Source organism: Columba livia, chromosome 26 (assembly GCF_036013475.1).
Source record: "Columba livia isolate bColLiv1 breed racing homer chromosome 26, bColLiv1.pat.W.v2, whole genome shotgun sequence".
In the NCBI taxonomy this organism is placed as follows: Eukaryota; Metazoa; Chordata; class Aves; order Columbiformes; family Columbidae; genus Columba; species Columba livia.
In genome coordinates, this window is record NC_088627.1 from 4259958 (window position 1) to 4282046 (window position 22089).

At 43.9% G+C, this 22089-nt stretch overlaps 2 protein-coding genes across 10 annotated transcripts in view; one reads left to right on the plus strand and one right to left on the minus strand.

Moving 5' to 3' along the window:
• GRHL3 (grainyhead like transcription factor 3) overlaps positions 1-22089 on the plus strand; it is a 111031-nt gene that overhangs the window by 6692 nt on the left and 82250 nt on the right. The gene's annotated exons all lie outside the window — the stretch shown is intronic.
• Positions 492-22089, minus strand: part of MYOM3 (myomesin 3) — a 29669-nt gene continuing 8071 nt past the window's right edge. Inside the window, exons 7-38 of the mRNA XM_065041784.1 lie at positions 21365-21460; positions 20992-21080; positions 19116-19160; positions 18764-18904; positions 17735-17896; positions 17319-17460; positions 17041-17240; positions 16677-16730; positions 16223-16350; positions 15411-15594; positions 14409-14583; positions 13681-13802; positions 12821-13008; positions 12525-12651; positions 11885-12063; positions 11695-11809; positions 11261-11417; positions 10787-10896; positions 10260-10304; positions 8960-9096; positions 7289-7433; positions 5692-5751; positions 5459-5526; positions 5095-5205; positions 4545-4632; positions 3752-3790; positions 3090-3195; positions 2656-2819; positions 2495-2531; positions 2357-2379; positions 2211-2266; positions 492-1159 (exon numbers count right to left, since the gene is read on the minus strand). Of these exons, the coding sequence (XP_064897856.1) occupies positions 899-1159; positions 2211-2266; positions 2357-2379; positions 2495-2531; positions 2656-2819; positions 3090-3195; positions 3752-3790; positions 4545-4632; positions 5095-5205; positions 5459-5526; positions 5692-5751; positions 7289-7433; positions 8960-9096; positions 10260-10304; positions 10787-10896; positions 11261-11417; positions 11695-11809; positions 11885-12063; positions 12525-12651; positions 12821-13008; positions 13681-13802; positions 14409-14583; positions 15411-15594; positions 16223-16350; positions 16677-16730; positions 17041-17240; positions 17319-17460; positions 17735-17896; positions 18764-18904; positions 19116-19160; positions 20992-21080; positions 21365-21460 (3754 nt within the window). The 3' untranslated portion in view covers positions 492-898. The remainder of the gene's footprint in view (positions 1160-2210; positions 2267-2356; positions 2380-2494; positions 2532-2655; positions 2820-3089; positions 3196-3751; positions 3791-4544; positions 4633-5094; positions 5206-5458; positions 5527-5691; positions 5752-7288; positions 7434-8959; positions 9097-10259; positions 10305-10786; positions 10897-11260; positions 11418-11694; positions 11810-11884; positions 12064-12524; positions 12652-12820; positions 13009-13680; positions 13803-14408; positions 14584-15410; positions 15595-16222; positions 16351-16676; positions 16731-17040; positions 17241-17318; positions 17461-17734; positions 17897-18763; positions 18905-19115; positions 19161-20991; positions 21081-21364; positions 21461-22089) is intronic.

A 22089-nucleotide genomic window follows, 5' to 3' on the forward strand; every position in this document is an offset into this window, starting at 1 on the left:
TCAGGACAGACTCCAGCAGAGCAGACAGAGACAAAGAAGGCATTCAGTAACTGCCTTCTCTGTATCTTCTGTCACCAGGGCACCCAACTCGTTCATCAGTGGGCCTACATTGCCTCTGCTGTTAGTTTTATGTGCCACGTGTTGGAAAAAGCTCTTCCTGTTGTCCTTGACCCCTCTGGCCAGGTGTAATTCTAAGGAGGCCTTAGCTTTCCTAGTTGCCTCCCTACACCCTCTGACAACAGCCTTATATTCTCCCCAAGTGGCCAGCCCCTCCTGCCATGATCTAGAAACTCTCCTCTTACTGTGTATCAGTGTGCATATAGCAGTGGAATGTGTTTCTCTATAAAGAGCCAAGCTGGAAAAAGTCACTGCCGTGTTTTCCTCCTGGATGGCTTGGGTTTGTAAAGGTGTGTGCTGCAGGGCCCTGATTCTGCACGGAACTTGGGGAAATTCCCACCTGATTTCAAGATGGATGTACCGGACAACAGTGCTGAGGAGTCATCAAGGGTTTAAGTTTAATAATACACACACAAGCGTATATGTCAGCTACTAGATAATCAGTAATACATAGTGATTTACTACAGAAAAACTCCACTGGAATCCTGGTTCTCGTGTGTGAATCCTCTGGCGTTTCCCGCACAGGTTTACTAGGAAAGAGTTTCTCTGTAAGGTGAAGGTGCATGTGTACCCACGCACCTGTGCACACACGTGGGAATTGTTTTCTAACAACTACCAAAATAAAAATACTAAAATATTACCAGAAAAAAATGGAGACATGAGCCTGGATTTTAGGGCAGAGACATAGAAAGGAATCCGAAGGAGTGAAATTCCTTTTAAATTCAATGAGACATACTTGACCAATTCATTTAGGCTTTTTCTTTGTCATCCCACCTGGGACTTACTCTTCCATTCCTGTTGGTATCTCTCCGTGCTTATAGACACTGATAGTGACCTGCCCTGTTTCAGAACCGTACTTATTCTTGACATAGATGCTGTATTTTCCTGTGTCTTCGTTGCAGACTTTCTCTATGGTAATTGTGACAACTGTCCCCTTCACATCCATTTTGTAGCGATCTTTAAAGACGATAACTTTCTCGTTTTTGAACCAAGTGATTTCTGGGTAAGGTTCTCCAGAGACACAGCAAGTTAAACACAGGGTCTGTTGTGAAACAGATAGCAGAAATGGATTATGAAGATATAAATGAGCAAGGAAATTCAGTTGATGAGAAATTCAGAAAAATAGAAATCAACGTCAGTAAAAATCCACAGGGGTTGCTTATCTATAACTTCTTTATTCCAGTCTGATATGAACTAATTGACTCTGTTGTATTCCTCAAGTAACCAACATTTTTCTCTGATATCTTTGTTTTACAAAGTGAGAATGATTCCTGAAAGGTGATTGGTATTTAAAGTGATTATTTGAAAAGTTGCTAGTTTACAATGCCATTGAATTGATTGTCTGGTTCGTGGCTCCAAGCAAATGAAGGGCCTTAATTAAATTTTGTTGCTGTTTCTTGTAGCTGCTATGGAACTAGAAAGTTCTTACATTAATGACTTTGGGGTCACTTTCACAACCGTAGTAATAAAACACTTTGGAAATTCTCTTAGATTTTCAGTAGGGGAGATTCCAGGACTGTCCGCTCCTTTTCCTGATATCCTCCAGTATAAGCAATATGAACGTGACTGAATTCACTGGGCCTGACTCATACTTGCGTTACTGTCTTTTTATAGCTACACTGTGAAGTGACAGTTAAATAGGCACATGGTGAATTTGCAGTTACTTTACAGGATTTTTATTCTGCCTGTGTACCAGTAAAGGGGAACATGACTCAAGTGTAAGCAGCAAGTTTATATGATGGGAAAATCAGGTCCAGCACTTAAAGGCCTTAGTCGAATCCTGTGAAATGGGACGACAACAGAAAGGATCTGGCTAGACCTAGGAAGCAGTAATATCTGCGCCCTACAAAATGAGAGGTTCTGTGCCGCAGGGAGCACCTCTGTGCAGCAGCACATGCGGGTTTGGAAGCACCACCGATACAGTGGCAAATCCAGGTATTGTGGAAGGAGCCACTTCACACCTTGGGCAACTGCAGTTGCTCAGAAAAGCTCCTGGGAACATCCAGGAGGTGGAAACAAGTGGTTTTCTCCCCATCAGTTATTCTTCTATGTCTGTGCCGGGGCCAGTTACACAAACAGTTACTCAATGTTACCTTGTCCTCCATGATGGTGGCAACATCTGGCAGACCTTGGACAACCCTGGCACGACCTGGGAATGAACAAACATGACCTCTCAGTTTTACTTACCAGGGCACCACTTGGCTGCATTTCACAGAAGGAAGGAAATCAATTTACTTACACTTTTCTGCTACTGCTGCTTCCCTGAAAGTGAGAGAGAAAAAATTATAGTGGTTTTATTTATTAGGCTTTGTATTCTCAATACAGCATGTGACACTCAAATAGATTTAGCTGTGAAAATATTTAGGCAGGAACTTACTTTAGCCTTCTGTGCTCAGCCAGGGCGTCTTCAAAGGCTGCAAGGAATGGAATTGTTTTAGGGAAAGTTGCCATTTATTTTATTTGACTTAGTAGATTTAATCTTGGAAAGCAGCTCAGGTACCTCTCATTCCTATGGAATTATTGTGTGACTCAGCTTACCTTGTCCAGACAAGTCAGTTGACAGTTTGTAAGACTTGTTCCCATCAAATAACTCCAGGGTGTATTTTCCCTTATCTGCATCTGTTGGGTTCAGGATGTGAAGCCAGATCTGATTCATTGTGCTTCCAGCTTTTAGTCGGTCACGGCTTTCCAGTTTTTTCTCCCTAAGTAAACAAACGATATAATTTCAATAGTATTTAGCAGAGCCGTGTAAATTAGAACGCTAACGTTTTTTAGACCTATGCTGGTTAGAATAACCAGTGAGAGTCAGGACCTCGCTGTTGGTTTCATGGAGAGTTGTGTGCTCAGTCACTTCTGAAAGTCTCATGGGGCATCTGGCTGTGCTTTCAGACGGGACCCCAAAGCTCTACAAACTCACTGAATCACAGAATGTTAGGGATTGGAAGCCTCACAAACATCTTCTGGGAACCTACTTGTGATACCAGGTTGTTTTCATGTAGTCTGAGTAGTACTTCACATCCGTGTAGATCTTGATGCCTTCTTCAGTAGGCTGAATTTTCAGAGGTGTAGCAGAAAGAGCTAATAGTATAATGAAAAGACTGAAATTGAGGAGGACGTTCAAGGATGCAGAATTTTACATGTTACACAAACAAAAATCCCAAGCAACATAGTAACATTTCATTCTGGAGAATGTGGCTAGCTGAAAGCTGGATGGTATTCTACCTCCTTAAGACCCTGTATCTTTTAGGCAGCAGCCGGGAGAAAAATGTCAGCTTCTCCTGTAGAGACTTGGGTCTGGAATACACGTCTCATGGACAGAAATAGTAAAAATTGCCCGCATTCCCCCAGCAAGTGCTGTGCCAAGCAGCAAGCTGCTGGCACATAAAGGTCACAGAGCTGGTTTGTAAGTGCGGAGGGTTTTATGTCTCTTGGTTTATTTACTGACCATCTTCCTTGACAGTTTGAAGGTGCTTCTAACACGAAAGGAACAGTAAATGGGTGGTATTGTACTTGAGGTGGTAAATATTGACCCATTGATCCAAACCCAGGGACAGCTCGTGAGCAGTTTGCTCTGCTTGGGGTGTCCATATATCCCCCTCGTTATTATGGTGTGAGTGGGGGGACAATGACGTACCACTGAGCCGACACAGCTCCTTCAGGAGGTCTTCAAAGGCTGCCAAGACATAAAGATTTAAGTGTCTATAAATACAATATTTAGCAAATCACATCTGATCTACCCACTTAATTTTCTTATATTTAGGATGTTTTATATCTAGTAGTAAATCTGTCGTCTTTTTCTATTGCAAAGCTTACTGGAAGTGGAGTTTTTGCCACTGACTCACTTATTTTTACTTGCTGGGCATTTCTTACTAAATTTAGATGCTTCTATCTTTCTTAGCACTCAATGTGTGCAACAGACTGCCTCACGGAAAGCAGATTTCTGTGTCAGGTTTAAGTGATAGGTTCCAGACGTCAGGGTAGGATTTAATCTTGGGAAGCAGAATCTTCAGATTGATGCTGAGTTGAAGTGACCGAAACATTACTGAGCTGTTAACTCTGGTGCTTGACAGAATTTATAATGCGGTTGTAGCTTGGTTAATGACTACATATGTAAATGACATTAGAATGTCAGAACTGCACATTTGTATTTCAATTTCCAGAGTGTATTCACAACACTGAAAAGTGAAATATGAATCTGCAGTGACATATAATTGTTTTTCCACTTGATGTTGTCTTTAACAACTGTTCTGTTGTTGTAATTCAGCCTAGAATTGACCAGTAACTTTGTATGTGAGTTTTTATTGCTGTAATAGGTCCTGTGGTCATTAACAATGTGGCAGAGAGGTATTAAATTTGGTTTTAAATCCAAAATGCATCCCAGGCAGGGGTGTGAATATGTGTTATTACCTGATACAAGGTTCTCTTACCTCCCTTTGTGAGATCAAGTTGGGTGTAGTCCTCGCCTCGGTCATCTGAAACAACTGCTTTGTATTGGCCCTCATCTGCTTTGGTTATCTACCAAATACATATGTACATGTGCAATATTTATTTGAAAACAACACAAAACCAAACACACCCACCCCCTGCCCAACAGAAATTTAACATATCAAGGGGTTTATTGTTATATCTGCTTCTCTGGCCCTCTCTATAGGTCAAGCCATAAAATCCATAAAATTTCATTCAGAATAGGCAGCCAGTCCTGATCAGGAAACCTGAAAAGCCCCCACTTTCCTTTTAGCCACTCAGGACATGTTAAACTCTTAACAGCCACTCACTGTTAAAATAATCTTCCTCCTAATTCAGATCTGACTACAATGTTAAATGGTTTCTTCTTTTGCGCTTTTTCCAGTGTCCGTTCAATATCTTTCATTAAGTGGGTGCTGCCCAAAGCACAGAAGGAATATCAATAAGATCAACCTGTATTTTTTTGCATTTTTGTGTGATCACCAAAGCCTCTGAGTTGTTTTATGTTTTCACCTTTTTAATACAAAGCGTTCCTATCCCAGTCTGTGGATCAAACACACCACCTGCTCGGGCTTTCTTATTGAAGAACCATTGGAAGCTGGTGTCCTTTCTCAGGTTTGTTGCCTGTTGAAAGTCAACATTTAGAAATCAGGGTTCCAAATGCATTTTATTTCTGAATGTGTTAGAGAATTGCTGCAGAATCTTAGAAACTTCTTTATTAAAATGTCTTTCCAAGGTATACTGGCTCTTAACTTTCATTGGTCTGCAAATAAGCATTTGGCTGAGCACTGTTCATACCCTTCCCTAAAAATGTATATCTAAAATTTAATGCTAAAAGAACTCGGACTGTACAGTTGCATCCCATGGCCGTGTGTACCTTGCAGGTAAGGAGCACTTCACAGTTCTCAGTAACCTTCCATTTCAAATTCTCTATGAAATGTGGACCTATAAAAGAAAAACGTCTTTGCAAAGCGTTGCCGCATCTCTCAAGTGTTACCTATGAAAATGCCTCCATCTAGTGCTGAGTCCCAGCAGTGCAACAGCTTTGCTGTGGTTTTGCCTTACTCTCAGCATCATTGTGGCGAGTCATAAACCTTCAGCTGATCTTACCCTGCTTTTTCTTCCATTCTCTCCGTTTTGCAGCAGCCTCCTCTGCAACTTTAGCAAAACCTGTGGGGACAGCAATGGTCAAAGTCAGAAAAACCCCCACTCTTTCTCAGTGTAACACGTCAGAAATTACTGATCACGAAAGGTGTTATGGTTAGAGCTGTGATACTTGTTTGTACATCTCTAGTGCATCAGTTACCTCTGGTACCTGCTAAGAACCCTGAACATGTTAGTACCATCATTCTTTCATTCTACTGGTTGCTCAGAACCTGACATTTATTTAGTTAAAACAAAAAGGTCTTTGAAGACTTGACCATTATGCATTTAGGGAATGAAACAGAAATTCTGACTGTGCAAAAAGTTAGGCTAGAAATGCTGACATTAAAATACTTAAAAAGTAAGAAACACAGAAGTCAGAGAACATAAAATTTACCTCAGTTTTAGACATCCACATGTAATTTTAGTGATCTCTACTTCCTTCATTGTCAGTAAAGACAAATGGGCACTTCTAGAGCACAATTCATCAAACTGATTCTATATCCTGAACTCAGCGTGTGCTGAATTTCTCCATAAAGTGCCTATTCCTTTCCTAGTTGCCTCCCTACACCCTCTGACAACAGCCTGATATTCTCCCCAAGTGGCCAGCCCCTCCTGCCATGATCTAGAAACTCTCCTCTTCCACTTGAGCACACCCAGCAGTTCCTGTTTAACCACGCAGGTCTCCTGGCTCCCTTCCTTGGCTTCCTACGTGTCGGGATGCTCTGATCTTGTGACCGGTACAAACAGTTCCTGAACACTGACCAGCTCTCTTGGGACCCTTTGCCTTCAAGCAGCCTTGCCCATGGGATTTCCCCAACCAATTGCCTGAAAAGGCCAAAGTTTGCTCTGCTGAAATCCAGGGTTGCAATTCTGCTTGCTATCCTGCTCCTGCCCCATGAGATCCTGAACTCCACCATCTCACGGTCACTGCAACCAAGGCAGCCCTCAACCTTTACCGCTTCAACCAGCCCCTCCTTGTCAGTGAGGATGAGGTCCAGCAGTGCTCCTCTTCTAGTTGGCTCCTCCACCCTTGGCATCACAAAGTTATCCTCAAGGCACTGGAGGAACCTCCTGGACTGTGGCTGGCTGAACGGTCCTTCCAACAAACACCAGGGAAGTTCAAATCCCCCACCACAACCAGGGCCTGTGACTGTGCGGCTGCTCTCAGCTGTCTGCAGAGGCCTCATCAACCTCCTCACCCTGATCTGGTGGCCTAGAATAGACACCCACAGTAGTATCACCCACAGACAGTTTGTCATAGCAAGATAATATGTAAAACATTTGAAAAAAAACCCTAAGCATTCCACTGGATCTTTTGCCTTGGACCATTTTTATAATCAAGGACCCTATTTATGAGATCAAAAGCTTCAATTTATGTTAAAGAGAAATTCAGATAATTTCTTCCATGAGTTCTGGACTTGAATGTGTGATAGAATAAATATTTGTTCTCCCCATTCTCAGTGTGCCATTATAACTGTCAGAAATACTTTGGAGCCTGAAGTGCCTAGAAAACTTTCCACTGGGCATGGCAGTCTATATTTGATCCTGAATTTCCACTTACATTCATCCGCAAGAATGAGGGTGAATTGATTTTTAGCTTTTCCGTCTTGCAGCTGGGCTGTGTATGTCCCTTTATCGTCATCGCAGAAATTCTGGATTATCAGTTCCACGAGACCTTTTCCTTTGACGAAGTTTATTTTATGTGTCTGTGTAAAACAAAGCAAATATGAGAAACTGAATCATTTTTTTCCACAGCGGAACAGTTTCAAGACCCAATCCTGGCACAGCGTCTTCTGCAACACTCAGACGCTACAGTCCTGTTCTGTATGAATCCTTATATACTGCCCTTGTCTGACAGGACTCACTAATGAAGCCAGAGCACTCTGATATTCTGTATTCTGGGGTTCATCTGTTATTTGTTTGTGTAAGTAGAACAGTAGAATTGCTTACAAAAGAACTTTTCTCTGGGAAGAAGTTTCTGTTAAAACCACGTAACACAGAACATTCATTCTTGTTGGATATTCTAGACCTTGCACCTTACCAGAAACTCTATGATGTGTAGTATAATAGAACTGTTCCACTTAATAACCCATCTGTGGCATGTAATTGCATACTTGGGCAGTGATGAGTAATGTTGCCACTCTATTGAGATGAAGCGAGCATGGCTGAACCTTTTCTACCTACACCCCTGAAACCTGCCAGATGCCGAACCATGAATACCGTCATTATGCCTTACTGCCTTGTTTGCTCTAAGCAAATATTATCATTACAAAGAGCTTGACAAACACGTTGTAATCGTGCATAACGGTGTCAGTTCTCCAGTGTGGAAAAGACAGTTCTTACAACAGATGAAGCCTTCAATAAGTTTGCTACATGTTGCTTTAAAAATCCCCAACATGGCAATAACAGCTCTGAAATTCTTTGGCCTAGTCCTCTCCCTTAGTTCTATCTGTTCTTTTTGTTGTCCTGGCATCGCTCCACTGCATTTAACTGACAGGCCAATGATTGATCCTGTTCTTCATTCTCAACTGTTCTCCCCTCCGGTCCTGTCATTCCAAATACTTTTTAAATGTTATAATATTAACTTGATATGGGAAGACAAGGAAGAGGCTAAAACATTTTTTTAATGTGTCAGAGGGTTGGAGTGCACTGCAACACATGATGCGGTTTTATTTGCAGTACTTCAGACTGAGAAATAAATGACTTTCATCTGCTCTTAGAATTAATGAGGTTTGTCTGCATTTAGTTCAAAGAGGCAGGGTGGAAAGCTTATAGCTTTAGCATCCATTTAAATGAGTTCATTCATCCAAGAGAAGGCTCTCGGTCCTGCGCAGGGGTGTTTCTAGTATCAGCTGAATTACACGTGGCTGAGGTTTGTTGTCAGGAAATTCCCTTAGAAAAGGGAAAGATGGTCAGTGGAGCCTCTCGGGGGAGGTGGAGAATAGGGAAGCCACATAGGGAGGAGGGGACATTCTCTTTGAGTGTCACCACTGAAGGTTTTGCTGGCCATGGCACAGGGGAATATAGCACTGGCTTGTACTAACAGTGTCAGTGCTGCAGCCTGGCTCGGTACTAGGACCTGAGAATTGGTTTGGCTTTCGGTTTATGTGGGGAAAACCGAGCCTGAGAGTCTTCCAAAAACACGCATCAAAACGGGAACGTACCTATTTGCTCCATCTCCCTGTTCAGCAGGAGGAAAGTAAGTCAGAATTCAAACCAAACCAGAACGTACTGGAGTACTTGTCAGCTCCTTGTCGTTGAAGATTAAATGCAGCTCTGCGTTCGGTGACAGCTTCTCAACCTCCAGCCACAGCCGCACTTCTCCTTTCTCTAGAACATCGATGTTCCAGCCAGATATCAGCTTGATCACTGGAAAACAGAGACAACCACGGAGGGGGATTCACAGGCAAACCACAGGGTTATGTCAGGGTTCCCCTTTCGAAGTGAGGTGGACTGCAAACTGGCTGAAGGGAAGAAGCCAGAGAGTCGTGGTCAATGGGGCGGAGTCCACTTGGAGGCCTGTATCTAGTGCAATGCCTCAGGGGTCAGTACTGGGGCCAGTATTATTCAATGTATTCATCAATGATTTGGACAAGGGAATAGAGTGACTGTCAGCAAGTTTGCTGATGACACCAAGCTGGGAGGAGTGGTGACGCTGGAAGCTGTGCTGCCATCAGAGACCTGGACAGGCTGGAGAGCTGGGCAGGGAAAAATTGAATTCAATGTAACAAGGGCAAGTGTAGAGTCTTGTATCTGGGCAGGAACAACCCCAGGTTCCAGTGTAAGTTGGGGAATGACCTATTAGAGAGCAGTGTAGGGGAAAGGGACCTGGGGGTCCTGGGGACAGCAGGGTGACCATGAGCCAGCACTGGGCCCTTGTGGCCAGGAAGCCAGTGGTACCTGGGGTGGGTTAGAAGGGGGTGGTCAGTAGATCAGAGAGGTTCTCCTGCCCCTCTGCTCTGCCCTGGGGAGACCACACCTGGAATATTGTGTCCAGTTGTGGCCCCTCAGTTCCAGAAAGACAGGGAACTGCTGGAGAGAGTCCAGCGCAGCCACCAAGATGCTGGAGGGAGTGGAGCATCTCCCGTGTGAGGAAAGGCTGAGGGAGCTGGGGCTCTGGAGCTGGACAAGAGGACACTGAGGGGTGACTCATTAATTTTTGCAGATATCTAAAGGGGGAGTGTCAGGAGGATGGAGCCAGACTCTTCTGGTGACAACCAGTGACAGGACAAGGGGCAATGGGTGCAAACTGGAACACAGGAGGTTCCACTTAAAGATGAGAAGAAACTTGTTTGGGGTGAGGGTGGCAGAGCCTGGCCCAGGCTGCCCAGGGGGTTGTGGAGTCTCCTTCTCTGCAGACATTCCAACCCGCCTGGACACCTTCCTGTGTAACCTCATCTGGGTGTTCCTGCTCCATGGGGGGATTGCACTGCATGAGCTTTCAAGGTCCCTTCCCACCCCTGACATTCTGGGATTCTTTGATTCTGTGAAGTCCAGACGTGTGACAGTGACTTCTCACTGCTTTAACTTACATGGGTTCCTGATTTCGTGGCTACGTTTCAATAACTTGTCCAGATCTGAAATGCAAAGAATAGCAAGTCATGTAGATTAGTGCAGCTCGGCCAAAACAAACTAATGGTTTTAATTTCATTTAATTTGTTCCTGAGCTTTATTTATGTGAAGAAGAAGAGAAATAAGTACAAAACAGTAGTGGGGAGGACTAGGAAAGGTTGTGGAGATAATTCTTAGTTATGGCTGAAAAAATGTTGGTCATATCAATTCAAGAAACACGTTAAAGAAGTTTTAAATCATTGTGATGTAGCTGTGTGTGAAATCTGAACTGTAATGGAAAAAATGCCCTTCCTGGAGAATGGAATCTTTCCTTAGGGGACTGTAAAAGAAGCTGCCCTTGAGCCTTCAGTGAATGGGAAACATCTTCCTAACGATGCCACAGTCATCATCACTTACTATTCCTCTACAAGGAACTTTCCTCTAAAGATCTAATATTAGAAAATCATAGCACATTAGATTTTTGTTCTTGTCAGTTATTAGTTTTTACCTTCTTTTGTTAAAGTGCAGCTGGCAGAGATGTCGTCATCTACATCTGTGACCTCCACCGAATATACACCCAGATCCTTTTCCGATGGGTCTTTCAGTATAAGCTTAGATCTTAGAAATAAAAATAAGAAGAAAAATTATATTTTCCTCAAAAAGTATGCTTTCTGTAACAGAATGCAATATATTTGATACACCTGGGATATCAGATACAGTGCTTATGTGTGACACTGAGGAACAAGGCAAAACATTAGCAATATGATGGCCGATGCTTCCCTTTTGTGACCTGAAACCTGCACTGAATGTCCCATTTCACAGACACCAAAGCTGAGAATCAGGGACAGAGATTTGCAGAAGTTCAGTAGTGTACATGTATTTTAGCTGTGTGTTGAGAGGAGAGGGAAACATTTGGCTTCACGTTTTTCTCAGTGGTTATTGTTTTCTTCATTAGTGTTCTCAGTGTACATTATCTACTCACTTATTGCCTTTCTCTTCAATCTGAACTCTGTCAGCGTCTGGTGGTCCTTCGTAGTCCTTGGACCAGATAAATTCAGAGGAATCGTTCTTTTCAGGAGCTTCAAAAGCCATATAAATGAAACCCTCTTCATCGACCCCAAGTTCAATTTCATTTGTGCCTGTATGATTAAAAAAACAATCCGCAAAACATTCCTTACCACAAGAGATCAGGGCTCAGCTTCTGGGCATCGAACTCAGAAAATAATGGAAAAAGGAAAAAAAAGCCAGTGTACAGCTGGAGTAAATTCATCTGGCGGTTTGATTTGCTCATCTTTATTTTGACTGAGGTTCTTGCTTGCTATGAAACATGCAGCTGATGTTTTGTGAAGTATTTTTTTACCAGAATCATCACGGTGTTTACTGACTTGCACAATCCCATCACTCTGAATTTCGTACCGGGTTTGGTTTTAGCCACCACGGGGTCTGAGGGCAGCGAGGGAGGTCCAGTTCCAGCCTTGTTCAGCGCTTTTACTCGGAAAATGTAGCATTTCCCTGTCTCCAGACCTGAAACCTGCAGGAAACAATGAATTAATTAACATCAGACTGGATGAGAAGCAACACTTGGATACCAGGTGCATATACAGACCTTCATGTGGGTGGTGGCTATGGGCCTCTGGGTTATTTGTTTCCATTCTTCTGAGCCTTCTTCACACATTTCCACGTAATACCCTGTAACGGGACCGGCTCCCGTGTACTGTGGTGCTTCCCAACGCAGCTGCAGGGACGAGTCTCTCACTTCACTGCACCTCACGTCGTAAGGGGGGCCTGTTCGGAGAAGGGTCGGCTGTCAAACAGCGACATTCAAAAACGCAACTTTGAGTCTGAGATCAGAAACCAGCGAGTTTTCAGGTAACAAGTGAATAGTGGGTCCCTAGGGGATGCTTTCTGTGCTCATTAACTGTAGAGGTGGGTTTAGAAGCTAGTGTGTGTCAGCTGGTTTAATGTTATTGGCTTTGGTGTAATGTACAAAGGCGTTGAGATATTCAATACAGGTTCTTCATTGTCTGGAAACACTAAAAATACCTGAGTGCTGTATCTGTGCAACGCAGGAGTAATAGACTACGTCTGAATCAGGCTTCCCTAGAAGAGTTCGTGTGCTTTTCTATACCAGCAGCCACCCTTGTACAGACCTATAGTATTCAGAAGTCTCTCAGATTCACAGAGGAGCGAGCAGATAACTAGTATACCTGGTAATATATTTCTGGCTGTTTTTACAGGAGAGATACCTGGTTCTGGCATTGTCCATTCCTCACATTTGAACAAGTCACTGGGTTCAGATACTTCCCCGACACCAGCCATGTTCATGGCACAGGCCCGGAATTCGTACAGGTGACCTTCTTCCAGGTTGCTGACCTTTGGGTTCAGAAATGCAAGCAGATTATTATTAATGGTACAGCCCTGCGTGGTCCTGGTCTTGTGAGGGTGGGAAGAGAGTTTGGGCTGAGGGGAAGTACAGGAGAAACAGCTCAACCCTGCTATACCTACGCTTAAAGAAGGACGGTATAATATCTGAACTGAGTACCGTGTAAACGCGTTGAGGAATTGGCTGAATATTGACTTCATGCCAGTCTGGTTCAGACGGGTCGTGCTGATCGAGGAAATAACCCAGAATCTTTGCTCCTCCCTTGCGCTTCGGGGGTTTCCAGCCGATGGTCATGTCGGTCTTCCCGCAGCTGAGAAGAACAAACCCGTGCGGTGCCGATGGACACGCTGCAAAAGGAGAGAGAAAACACGGTATTTATTGTTCAGTGCGGGTTTGGGATCGGGGGATCAGGGAGAGAGGTGTAGGTACGGGATAAACTGGGCCAAGGAAATATGTTTGCTCACAGCAGATGTGATTTGATTTGTGTTAAGGCCCCCTGATACCACTTTTGCAGTGTAATAGTATTTGAAAATGACCAGATTCTAATTTGGAAGTCAGAGGAAAAGTCACGGATGTGTCTCAGGATGTTTCTTGCATGTTACTTTACGATTTGTCTGATAGAAAGGACAGAAACAGCGCGTCGATGTAATGGAGGCGATGGAGGGTTAGATACTGGCTAATGTGGTTGGGAGGATTTTGTAATTGCCCTGGAGAAATTTGCAATGCTGATTGCAAGATGCCAGCATAATTGGTATAAAATGGTCACTTGTACCAGCGCTAAATGAATACTGAAAATGGAACATGCTGCTAAGCCAAAATCCTAATGAACTCTGTCCACCCTTGACAAGTATAATTGATGGCAGAAGCTGCAGGGTACAAGAAAATCGGTTCCCTGTTGCTTTGCTTTGCTTGCCTGCTCAACATTATTACCACTACATGCAATAACAGCTATACGTGATAGATACATTTTTAAGGGATTTAATTTTTGTGTGTATGTGTATGTATAGGTTACTACTTACCAACAGCTGGCCTGACAACGATAGGGTCTGTTTCTGGTGAGCTCTCACTTAGTCCCGCCTCACTGACAGATTTCACACAAAACACGTATTCTTTTCCAGGCTGCAGCCCAGGAACAGTAAATCTAGGAGAGCAAATTAATGACTTTGTGTTTGACTGTTCAAAGTACAGGTAAACAGGTTTTTGAACAGACAGCGATATATTTTAATAAGGCATTGTTACTTACAAAATCATTATTTGCCGTTAGAAATCAAAGTGTACTGTGTCACATAAAACGGCCACCAATAAATCATCCAGTAGGTCCAGATCAGGTAGAGAGGTGTCACACCGCGGGCTGGCATTGTCAGTAGAATAAATAGGACTTTTTAATGGGCTTTTTCTGTTTGACATGTGACCCCCACAGCTAGAGGGGTTTTCTAAATCATATATGAGTGACACCAGTTTACTGTACTGGAAGGCAAGTGATAAAGGGGAACGTGGTTCTGCTGGTACCTTCTGCAGAGCCCAAGTCTCTGAGATACACCCAGACTTTGCCATCAGTCCGGCTTGGGATGCAAAACTGAGAGTCTGAGCAACACTTAGTTCTACAAGAGGCTGTGGGGTTTGTGTGCGTGCAAACCCGGCTGTGCCATGAAGCTCTTTTTTTATCTGAAATACGACTCCAGCCATGAACAGAAGAATCTGCGTTGGCACCCTGTCTTCCCTCAGCAAATGTAAGAGCTGAACTCACTCGTTACATGTCACAGGCTTGTTATTGACAGTTTCCCATTCTTCTGTCCCTGTCTCCCGACAATAGATGTAATAGCCGAGAGGCTCCAGACCATCCTTTAACTTATCCCATTGCAAAACAACAGATGTCTTGGTGTCTCTGAAAGCTAAAACCTGAGATGGTGGAGGCAGAGTAGCTGAGAAAAGAAAAAAGCAGAGCAAAGTGGGGAGGTTTAAAATTTGTGAGGAAGAAAATATTATAAATGAGTTGGCCTGTTTGATGTATTCACCTTTTCCATTCACCTTTGTTCATGCCAAAATCCCATAGACATTGTCCCAGTCTGCAGCCTGTATTTTGGGGGTTTGCCATATCTCGTCTCTCTCTCTCTTACAGCCCATTGTTTTGTACAGAGTAACACCTACTGAACCTTCTCTGAAGCAGGGGAGAAACGAGACTCATCTGGTAAATCTCATGTAACTCCATTATGAAATGGGACCCACTTCCCTCATAAGAAAAAATGACACAAGGGCAGCTTTAATATGAAAATATATAAAAGAAAAATTGCTCATCTTTCTGCATAATGGAAACATGAGCTTTTGCGTCTCTTAGTGTTGTCATCTCAGTCTGGGAAGAAAACAACAAATCTGCTATTCTGTGTGAAACCCCCAGAAACAGGCGGCTTCGGCAGCCCTACCGTTCCTTCCAGCGCTGGTCTGGGTCACCTCTCTCTTACACAGTGCTGGATGCATGCTTGGATTAAATACAGGCTTCAACTGTTTCTTATTTTATTAAATTTAATTCCCCCAGTGTTGCTCGGCTAGATTTACACTGCACTGACCAACTGCAAAGTAATTAAACAAGGATTTAAGGCTTTAAGAGACTTCCTGGCATCAAAGCAACTGCTGCGTAATCATATACCATGAAGTTTAAAGGAAAGGGGGGACGGGGGAACCCATACGTTACTTTCATAGTATATCTCCTTTTCCATATCATTTGTATAGAGCATATTAATGAAATAATTACCCAGTGTTGCTCCAGCAGTTATGGGCTCGCTGGGCAGGGATGGCTCACTGATTCCATACTTGTTAACAGATCGCACACGGAAACAGTACGATTTTCCTTTAACGAGATCAAAGAGTGCAAATCTTGGGGAATTAGCTGGCGTATCCAGATTAACCATTTGCCAGGAGTTGCTGCCTACAATCATCTGTAACAAAAACGTGATGATTTACAACTCATGTTGTAAATCAAGCTTAAAACCCTCCTGAGCAATAACAAGGCTGGTCTTTAAGGAAAGTAGTTTTTATAAAACAACCCAAACAAACTGAAAGCAAACCAAAAATGTAAATTATGTGTTTCTTGTTGATATACCCAAGCTTGTCTTCCTTGGCAACAGAGGGCCCCTTTGCAGCAGGAATGGTCCAGCAGGTGGGAAAGGCGTATGTGCGAAAGGAGATTGGTAGAAGATACTAATTAACCAGCAAAATGATTAGTGGGGAATAGGAAAGTGAACGACTGTGCAGTTCTTCACAGCTTTTCCACACTGAAGGGTCCACAGAGCAGGGAGAGTCTTCCAGCTAAAACTCTTCTCCTGTTCTGGGGTGTAAAACTTACTTGTTTATTCTTTATTAATCGTTACTGCTTGAGTTGGTGTCCAGAGTCAGGACCACAGCTCAGGTAAACCGAGGAGCTGGAGAGGGGCTGGATGAACCGTTTGTGGGGCTGTAGTTCTCCAGTTGCCAACACAGTGAACAGCCTAATTTGTGCTATAGACCAGCTGAGAGATCAGTTATTCTGGTCTGCAATTTCCCTTCTACGTGATATTATTTTCTTACCTTTTCCACATAATAATGCAGTGGCTCTCTGCCTCTTGGATCTGGTTCATCCCAGGCCAAAGCCACGTAATCTTCTCTGACCTCACTTGCATGAACATTGGTGGGTGGCAAGGGAATTTTGATATGTCCTATGGGAAGTCAGAATAGGCTGTTATAGCTGTAATGTGGCAGGAAAAAGAGTTGTTTTAAAATGGAATATGTTTTCCCACTGTAAAGTAAGATTGTTCAATATAAAGGAGGAGACTTAAACCCTTTGCGAACATGCAGGCAAATCAAAATTATTGTAAAAGGCTGTGCTGTTTAGGATAGATTCTGCTCCTTATGGAGCTTACTGTGATGTTTCACCATATATTTTCCCAAGTGTGTTTTGTCCGAGTCACGTTATTACAGATCTCACTGTTGTATGGCAGTCGTTTCTCTCTGAGGGAATGGCTCAGTATAAACTCACACTTACCTTCCAGGTCATCCTTGAAAATTTCTATCGTCCTGCCTTTGTCGTATGGAATAACTGTAATGTCAAACAGGGCAATGTTAGCCACCAAGAGAAGGTGCTTGTCAAAAAAGAGCCCGCGACTGTATCATTTTGTTATATGGATAATTGTATACGTTTCATCACACATACAATGAAATGTCATAACTGGTATTCTGATCTTTTTCCATCCAGAACTGCATTAGGGCGGGTTCAGCAAAGGCAGGGCATGGCAGTGTGTTGCGATGATATTTGTGCAAATGAGGAGAATGTGGACAAACTGCTTTCAGTTTTACCTGCAGCCTCACATTGTGCTTAAGGAGCACATTTTCCTGGTTTTAGTACAAACCTGTCACTCTCTTGTCCTTGCTGGGATCGTACGTTGTAACGGGATCACTGGTTTTTGAAGGGTGACTGATGCCGTTTTTATTGACAGCTTTTACTCGGAACTGGTACGTCTGTCCTTCAGCAAGGCCCACGACGGGGTATCTGCAGGTTTTTACGGGCTTCTCATTGCATGGGACCCAATCCTCGGACCCAGCAACACACCTGAAATGAAACGCAGCCCATGGAGTCCCTTCATGGTTTTTCCACAACACAATAATGAGGTTTTTTTGATATACAGACCTTTCAATGTAGTATCCCAGGATGGGACTGCCTCCGTTGTCACTGGGTGCTACCCAAGACAGCATCAAACAGTCTTTATTTACATCGTGGCATTTCACGTTGAGTGGGGCTCCAGGTGCACCAGCTGTTTCTGCTGCGGCATCTAGAGAAACACCAAGCGGTTTGGTTTGTTTTCTTCTCTGTACCAAAATTTTCACTCAATAGCTTCATTTTCAGTGTGTAAGGGCCTACTTCCCAGTAATACAAGTCGTATTTTCTACTGCCTAAATCACTACTGAGAATGAGATTTGGACATTTTGATAATTGTATCCATACAATTGGGAGACGTTTTCTTGTGCATGAAGTTGTGAATTTCTTTAGGCCAAAGTATTAGGAAAGCAGCTTTTGTTCTAAGCAAGACAGAATCCTGCGTATACCTCTAATGAACACGTAAGTGGTCTGCTCTTTATATCCATCCAGCGAGGGGACGCGGATGGTGTAGAATCCCTCATCTTCTTTGTAAGCGCATGACACCGTCAGAGAAGCCTCCTGGTCTTGGTACTTCAGTTCCCGACATTCAGAGCTCTGCAGCAACTCACCTGGGAAGCAGGAGGAGGAGTAAAGAACTCAGGACTAAGTCATTTCCTCCAAAACATTTTACAAATGAGGAAAACATACAAATTAACTAATAACATCTGTAGCTTGAGAAAAGCCAAGAGCAGCTCAAGGATCTTGAACCTCTCTGTTGGGTTAAGAACTGGCTGGAGGACCAGGCCCATAGAGTGCTGGTGAATGGGGCTGCATCCGGCTGGCAGCCAGTCTCTAGTGGTGTTCCCCAGGGGTCAGTGGTGGGTCCAGTCCTGTTTAACATCTTTATTGATGATTTAGATGAGGGGATTGAGACCATCATCAGCAAATTTGCTGATGACACCAAGTTGGGAGGGAGTGTCGACCTGCTGGAAGGCAGGAGGGCTCTGCAGAGGCATCTGGATAGACTGGAAAAATGGGCTGATTCCAATGGGATGAAGTTCAACAAGGCCAAGTGCTGGGTCCTGCACTCTGGCCACAAAAACCACTAGAACTACCTGAAGGGCAGTTCTGGCCAGGTGGGGATTGGGCTCTTCTCCCAGGCAGTCAGCAATAGGACAAGGGGCCATGGGCTTCAACTCTGCCAGGGGAAATTGAGGCTGGAGATTAGAAAGCAATTCTTTGCAGAGAGAGTGGTCAGGCATTGGAATGGCTGCCCAGGGAGGTGGTGGAGGTTTTTAAACTGAGATTGGATCTAGTAAACGGACTGGAGTTGGACCAAGGGTTGGACTTGATGATCTCGGAGGTCTTTTCCAACCCAGTCGATTCTGTGATTCTGTGATCCTAATTCTCTTCTGTGGACATTAGATCACAGCTATGAATTCAAATGGTGTGTTCGTATAGGTATATGTATAGAAACTTATCTATTGCATACAAACCATCTCTGAACCAGGTAATGTCTCGTTGATGTTCAAGTAAATCAGAAGAGAAGTAACAGGAGAGGGTGAAAGGCTCCTTTTCTCTTGAAAATAAGGGCTTCAGTGGAAAAGCAAAATCTGCCTCTCTGGCCTTAAGGGATCCTATGAAAAAAGAGTAAAATTCAGCGTGATAAAGAGACTTCCCAGAGCCTTCCTCCTTGTAGCATTTTCATTGTCATATGTTTAGAGTGGTACCTGAGCTTTGCACTTTTCAGGTGCAGTCAGACTAATAGGAAAAGCTACAGCTCAGAAAAAAGAACAATCAAGTTGCTTCAGGCTATAAAAGAAATAATGATAGCAAGAATTGACTTACTTCTGTATATTTCTGAATCAAATCCTGACTCCTTCCCATAATATTCTATAGAAAAGAAGAAAATACATTGAGCAAATCTCATGCCAGTGTTCATCTTCCCCTCAAAAACATACAACAATGCTCAGCAAACTGTGGTTTGCCCTCAAACCAGCTTTTAATGTGAACCTTCCAAGTGCTTCACCTGACCCAGGCTGGGATTGCTGCTGGCATCACAGCACACAATGACATGATTTGGAGCTGGAACCTAAGAATTGATGCACTTATAGGATGAAATTGAGATAATTTCTTATATTTATAAGCCACAAGAAATGCACATAAAATAGTGCCCATTTTTGTAATGAATGAAGCTTGGCAGTAGCAGAGCTCGCTCATAAGCAGATATGAAGACTGAGTGTTAATAGATGAAGAGGAAGGAAATAAGAAAGCACAAAAGGCAAAGCCTCATCCCAGGTCCCTTGGTGATGTTCCTGCCCCTCTGCTCTGCCCTGGGGAGACCACACCTGGAATATTGTGTCCAGCTGTGGCCCCTCAGTTCCAGCAGGACAGGGAACTGCTGGAGAGAGTCCAGCGCAGCCACCAAGATGCTGAAGGGAGTGGAGCATCTCCCGTGTGAGGAAAGGCTGAGGGAGCTGGGGCTCTGGAGCTGGACAAGAGGAGACTGAGGGGGGACTCATTCCTGGGGATCAATATGGAAAGGGGGAGTGTCAGGAGGATGGAGCCAGGCTCTTCTGGTGACAACCAGTGACAGGACAAGGGACAATGGGTGCAAACTGGAACACAGGAGGTTCCACTTAGAGATGAGAAGAAACTTGTTGGGGTGAGGGTGGCAGAGCCTGGCCCAGGCTGCCCAGGGGGGTTGTGGAGTCTCCTTCTGTGCAGACATTCCAACCCGCCTGGACACCTTCCTGTGTAACCTCATCTGGGTGTTCCTGCTCCATGGGGGGATTGCACTGCATGAGCTTTCCAGGGCCCTTCCAATCCCTGACATTCTGGGATTCTGTGATGTCTTGGGGAATGTGAATGTGGATTCTGGTCCAGGAACCATGGATCATAGGCCCTGCTGGGGCATTGCGGGCATTCCAGACAGCGCGGGGCCGGGACAGGAGATGCCATCGCCCGCCCGGGGACAGGAATGTTTCCAGTGGAGGCAGGATTAAGACCTTGGTGTAGTCTCTATTTTCAGAATGTTAAAAGCAAATAGCAAAAGGAAGAATCATGTTACTGGGATGGCATTAGGCAGGGTCAGGGGAGAAGGAACAGTGTGAGCCTCTCGCCCAGTCACAAGGAACAATGTTAGCAAGCCGTTTGAAATGCTAATTAGGCCTGATGAAGGACAGTTTAACTGGGCACTTAGAGGTGAAGAGAGCAGACCCATCCAAGGTTTTCGGTGATAAACCACAGCTCTTGTTCGATCATCCTGCCTGCTCTGATCTTAGAGATTCTGATGGGAATTGGGAGGAGTATGTGATTATTGCCATGGAGTGTTTTTCAGACAGCTGCTTCTGCTTTATGGCAAGGGCCCAGCTCCTGAGTTCTGGACATACCGTAAGAACCTTTGTAGAAGAGAAGCCTTGCACAGCTGGTAACTTTCTGTATTTCTGCTTTAGGGTAAAGGGAATTTAGGAATCTGGCAAGGCTTGCAAGTGAAGGTTATATCAGCCATGTACATATTAGTTAGTGATAACCAAGGATTATTTTACCCAGCTGTGCTTTCCCCTCACTAATAACCTAAATTCTCCCCTCCTGTTAACAGAATGCTCACGTCTTTCTCTGTTTTCCCAGAGTGCTTGTATGTTCCTATGATATAATGTATAGCATTGAGAATATTTTGAAGAATCTAAAGAATTTGCAAGTTTAAAACCAAAGGACTACTTACTCCTGACAAGCACTGTAGCAAATGAGTAAGCCTCGCCGTATTGATTCTTCACTTCCACACTGTATTCAGCAGAATCTTCCATGGAGCATCTGGAAAAAGACAATTTCCCCTCCTTTTTGGGTTTCAGTTATTGTTCAAACATCACATGACAAATTCAAGAGCAAAAATAAGTAAGTAAGTAATAAGTAAGGCTCTAACTGCTGTTGAGATTGCTTCCTAACGGTAAAGGTTTAGCTCAGACACAACACATTGAAGTCAAGCAGGGTCTGATTGCAGAAGAATTCCCTTTTTTGTCTAGCATACACAAACTGTGAGGTTCAGAACAGGTCTTATTCAACTGCAAAAACAACTCGGACAAGAGCACACACGTTACCTGCTGATGTGCAGGGTCAGCATCCCAAACTTGTTTTTTATCCTGTATTTTCCTGCCGGTGCTAGGCGAGGGTCAATACGGACTCCGTTTTTATACCTAAGGAACACAAAGAAGCTGCTTAGGAAAGGACGGATAAATCGCCTGGTAAAATTAACACTTTATTTTAAAATCAACCACGTCAAACGCAACAGAGGGACGACAGAATGGAGGAGCAGACACGATTCCCTGTTCTCCAGGTCTCCGCAATGGCCAGAGCTGACCAGGGCTCCTTGCAGGCTGCCCACAGCAGCTCAGCGATGGGTTGTTGTTCCCTCCTCGGTTTATGCTCCCTGCTCTGCAGGTTGTGTGAGGGAGTTGGAGCAGATGCCTTTTGCTGCGATCTGGGGGAGGTTCGTTTTCTCTTTGCATAATTCCGGAAGGACACGGGGCATCAGGAGCTCCGTCAGCAGTGACTTAGCTGCCTACAAAGTCATTAGTAATCCAAATGTTTGCATACTTTGAACCTTCCATGGGAGGAATGGTCAATCGCTGTAACAAACTGATCAAAGCACCCTTTGCAAATTTTTTTTTGAGGTGTTCTTTCATTTATTTCAGTCCCTTTGTATTAATGGTGAGTGCTGCAGTCGGGCCCAGTGTGTAACGCTTCATCTCCTGTGGTTTGGTAGATGTGCAAAGCTGAGTAAATGAAAGAGTTGCTTTGTATTTTACAAATTGTAGAAGAGAGA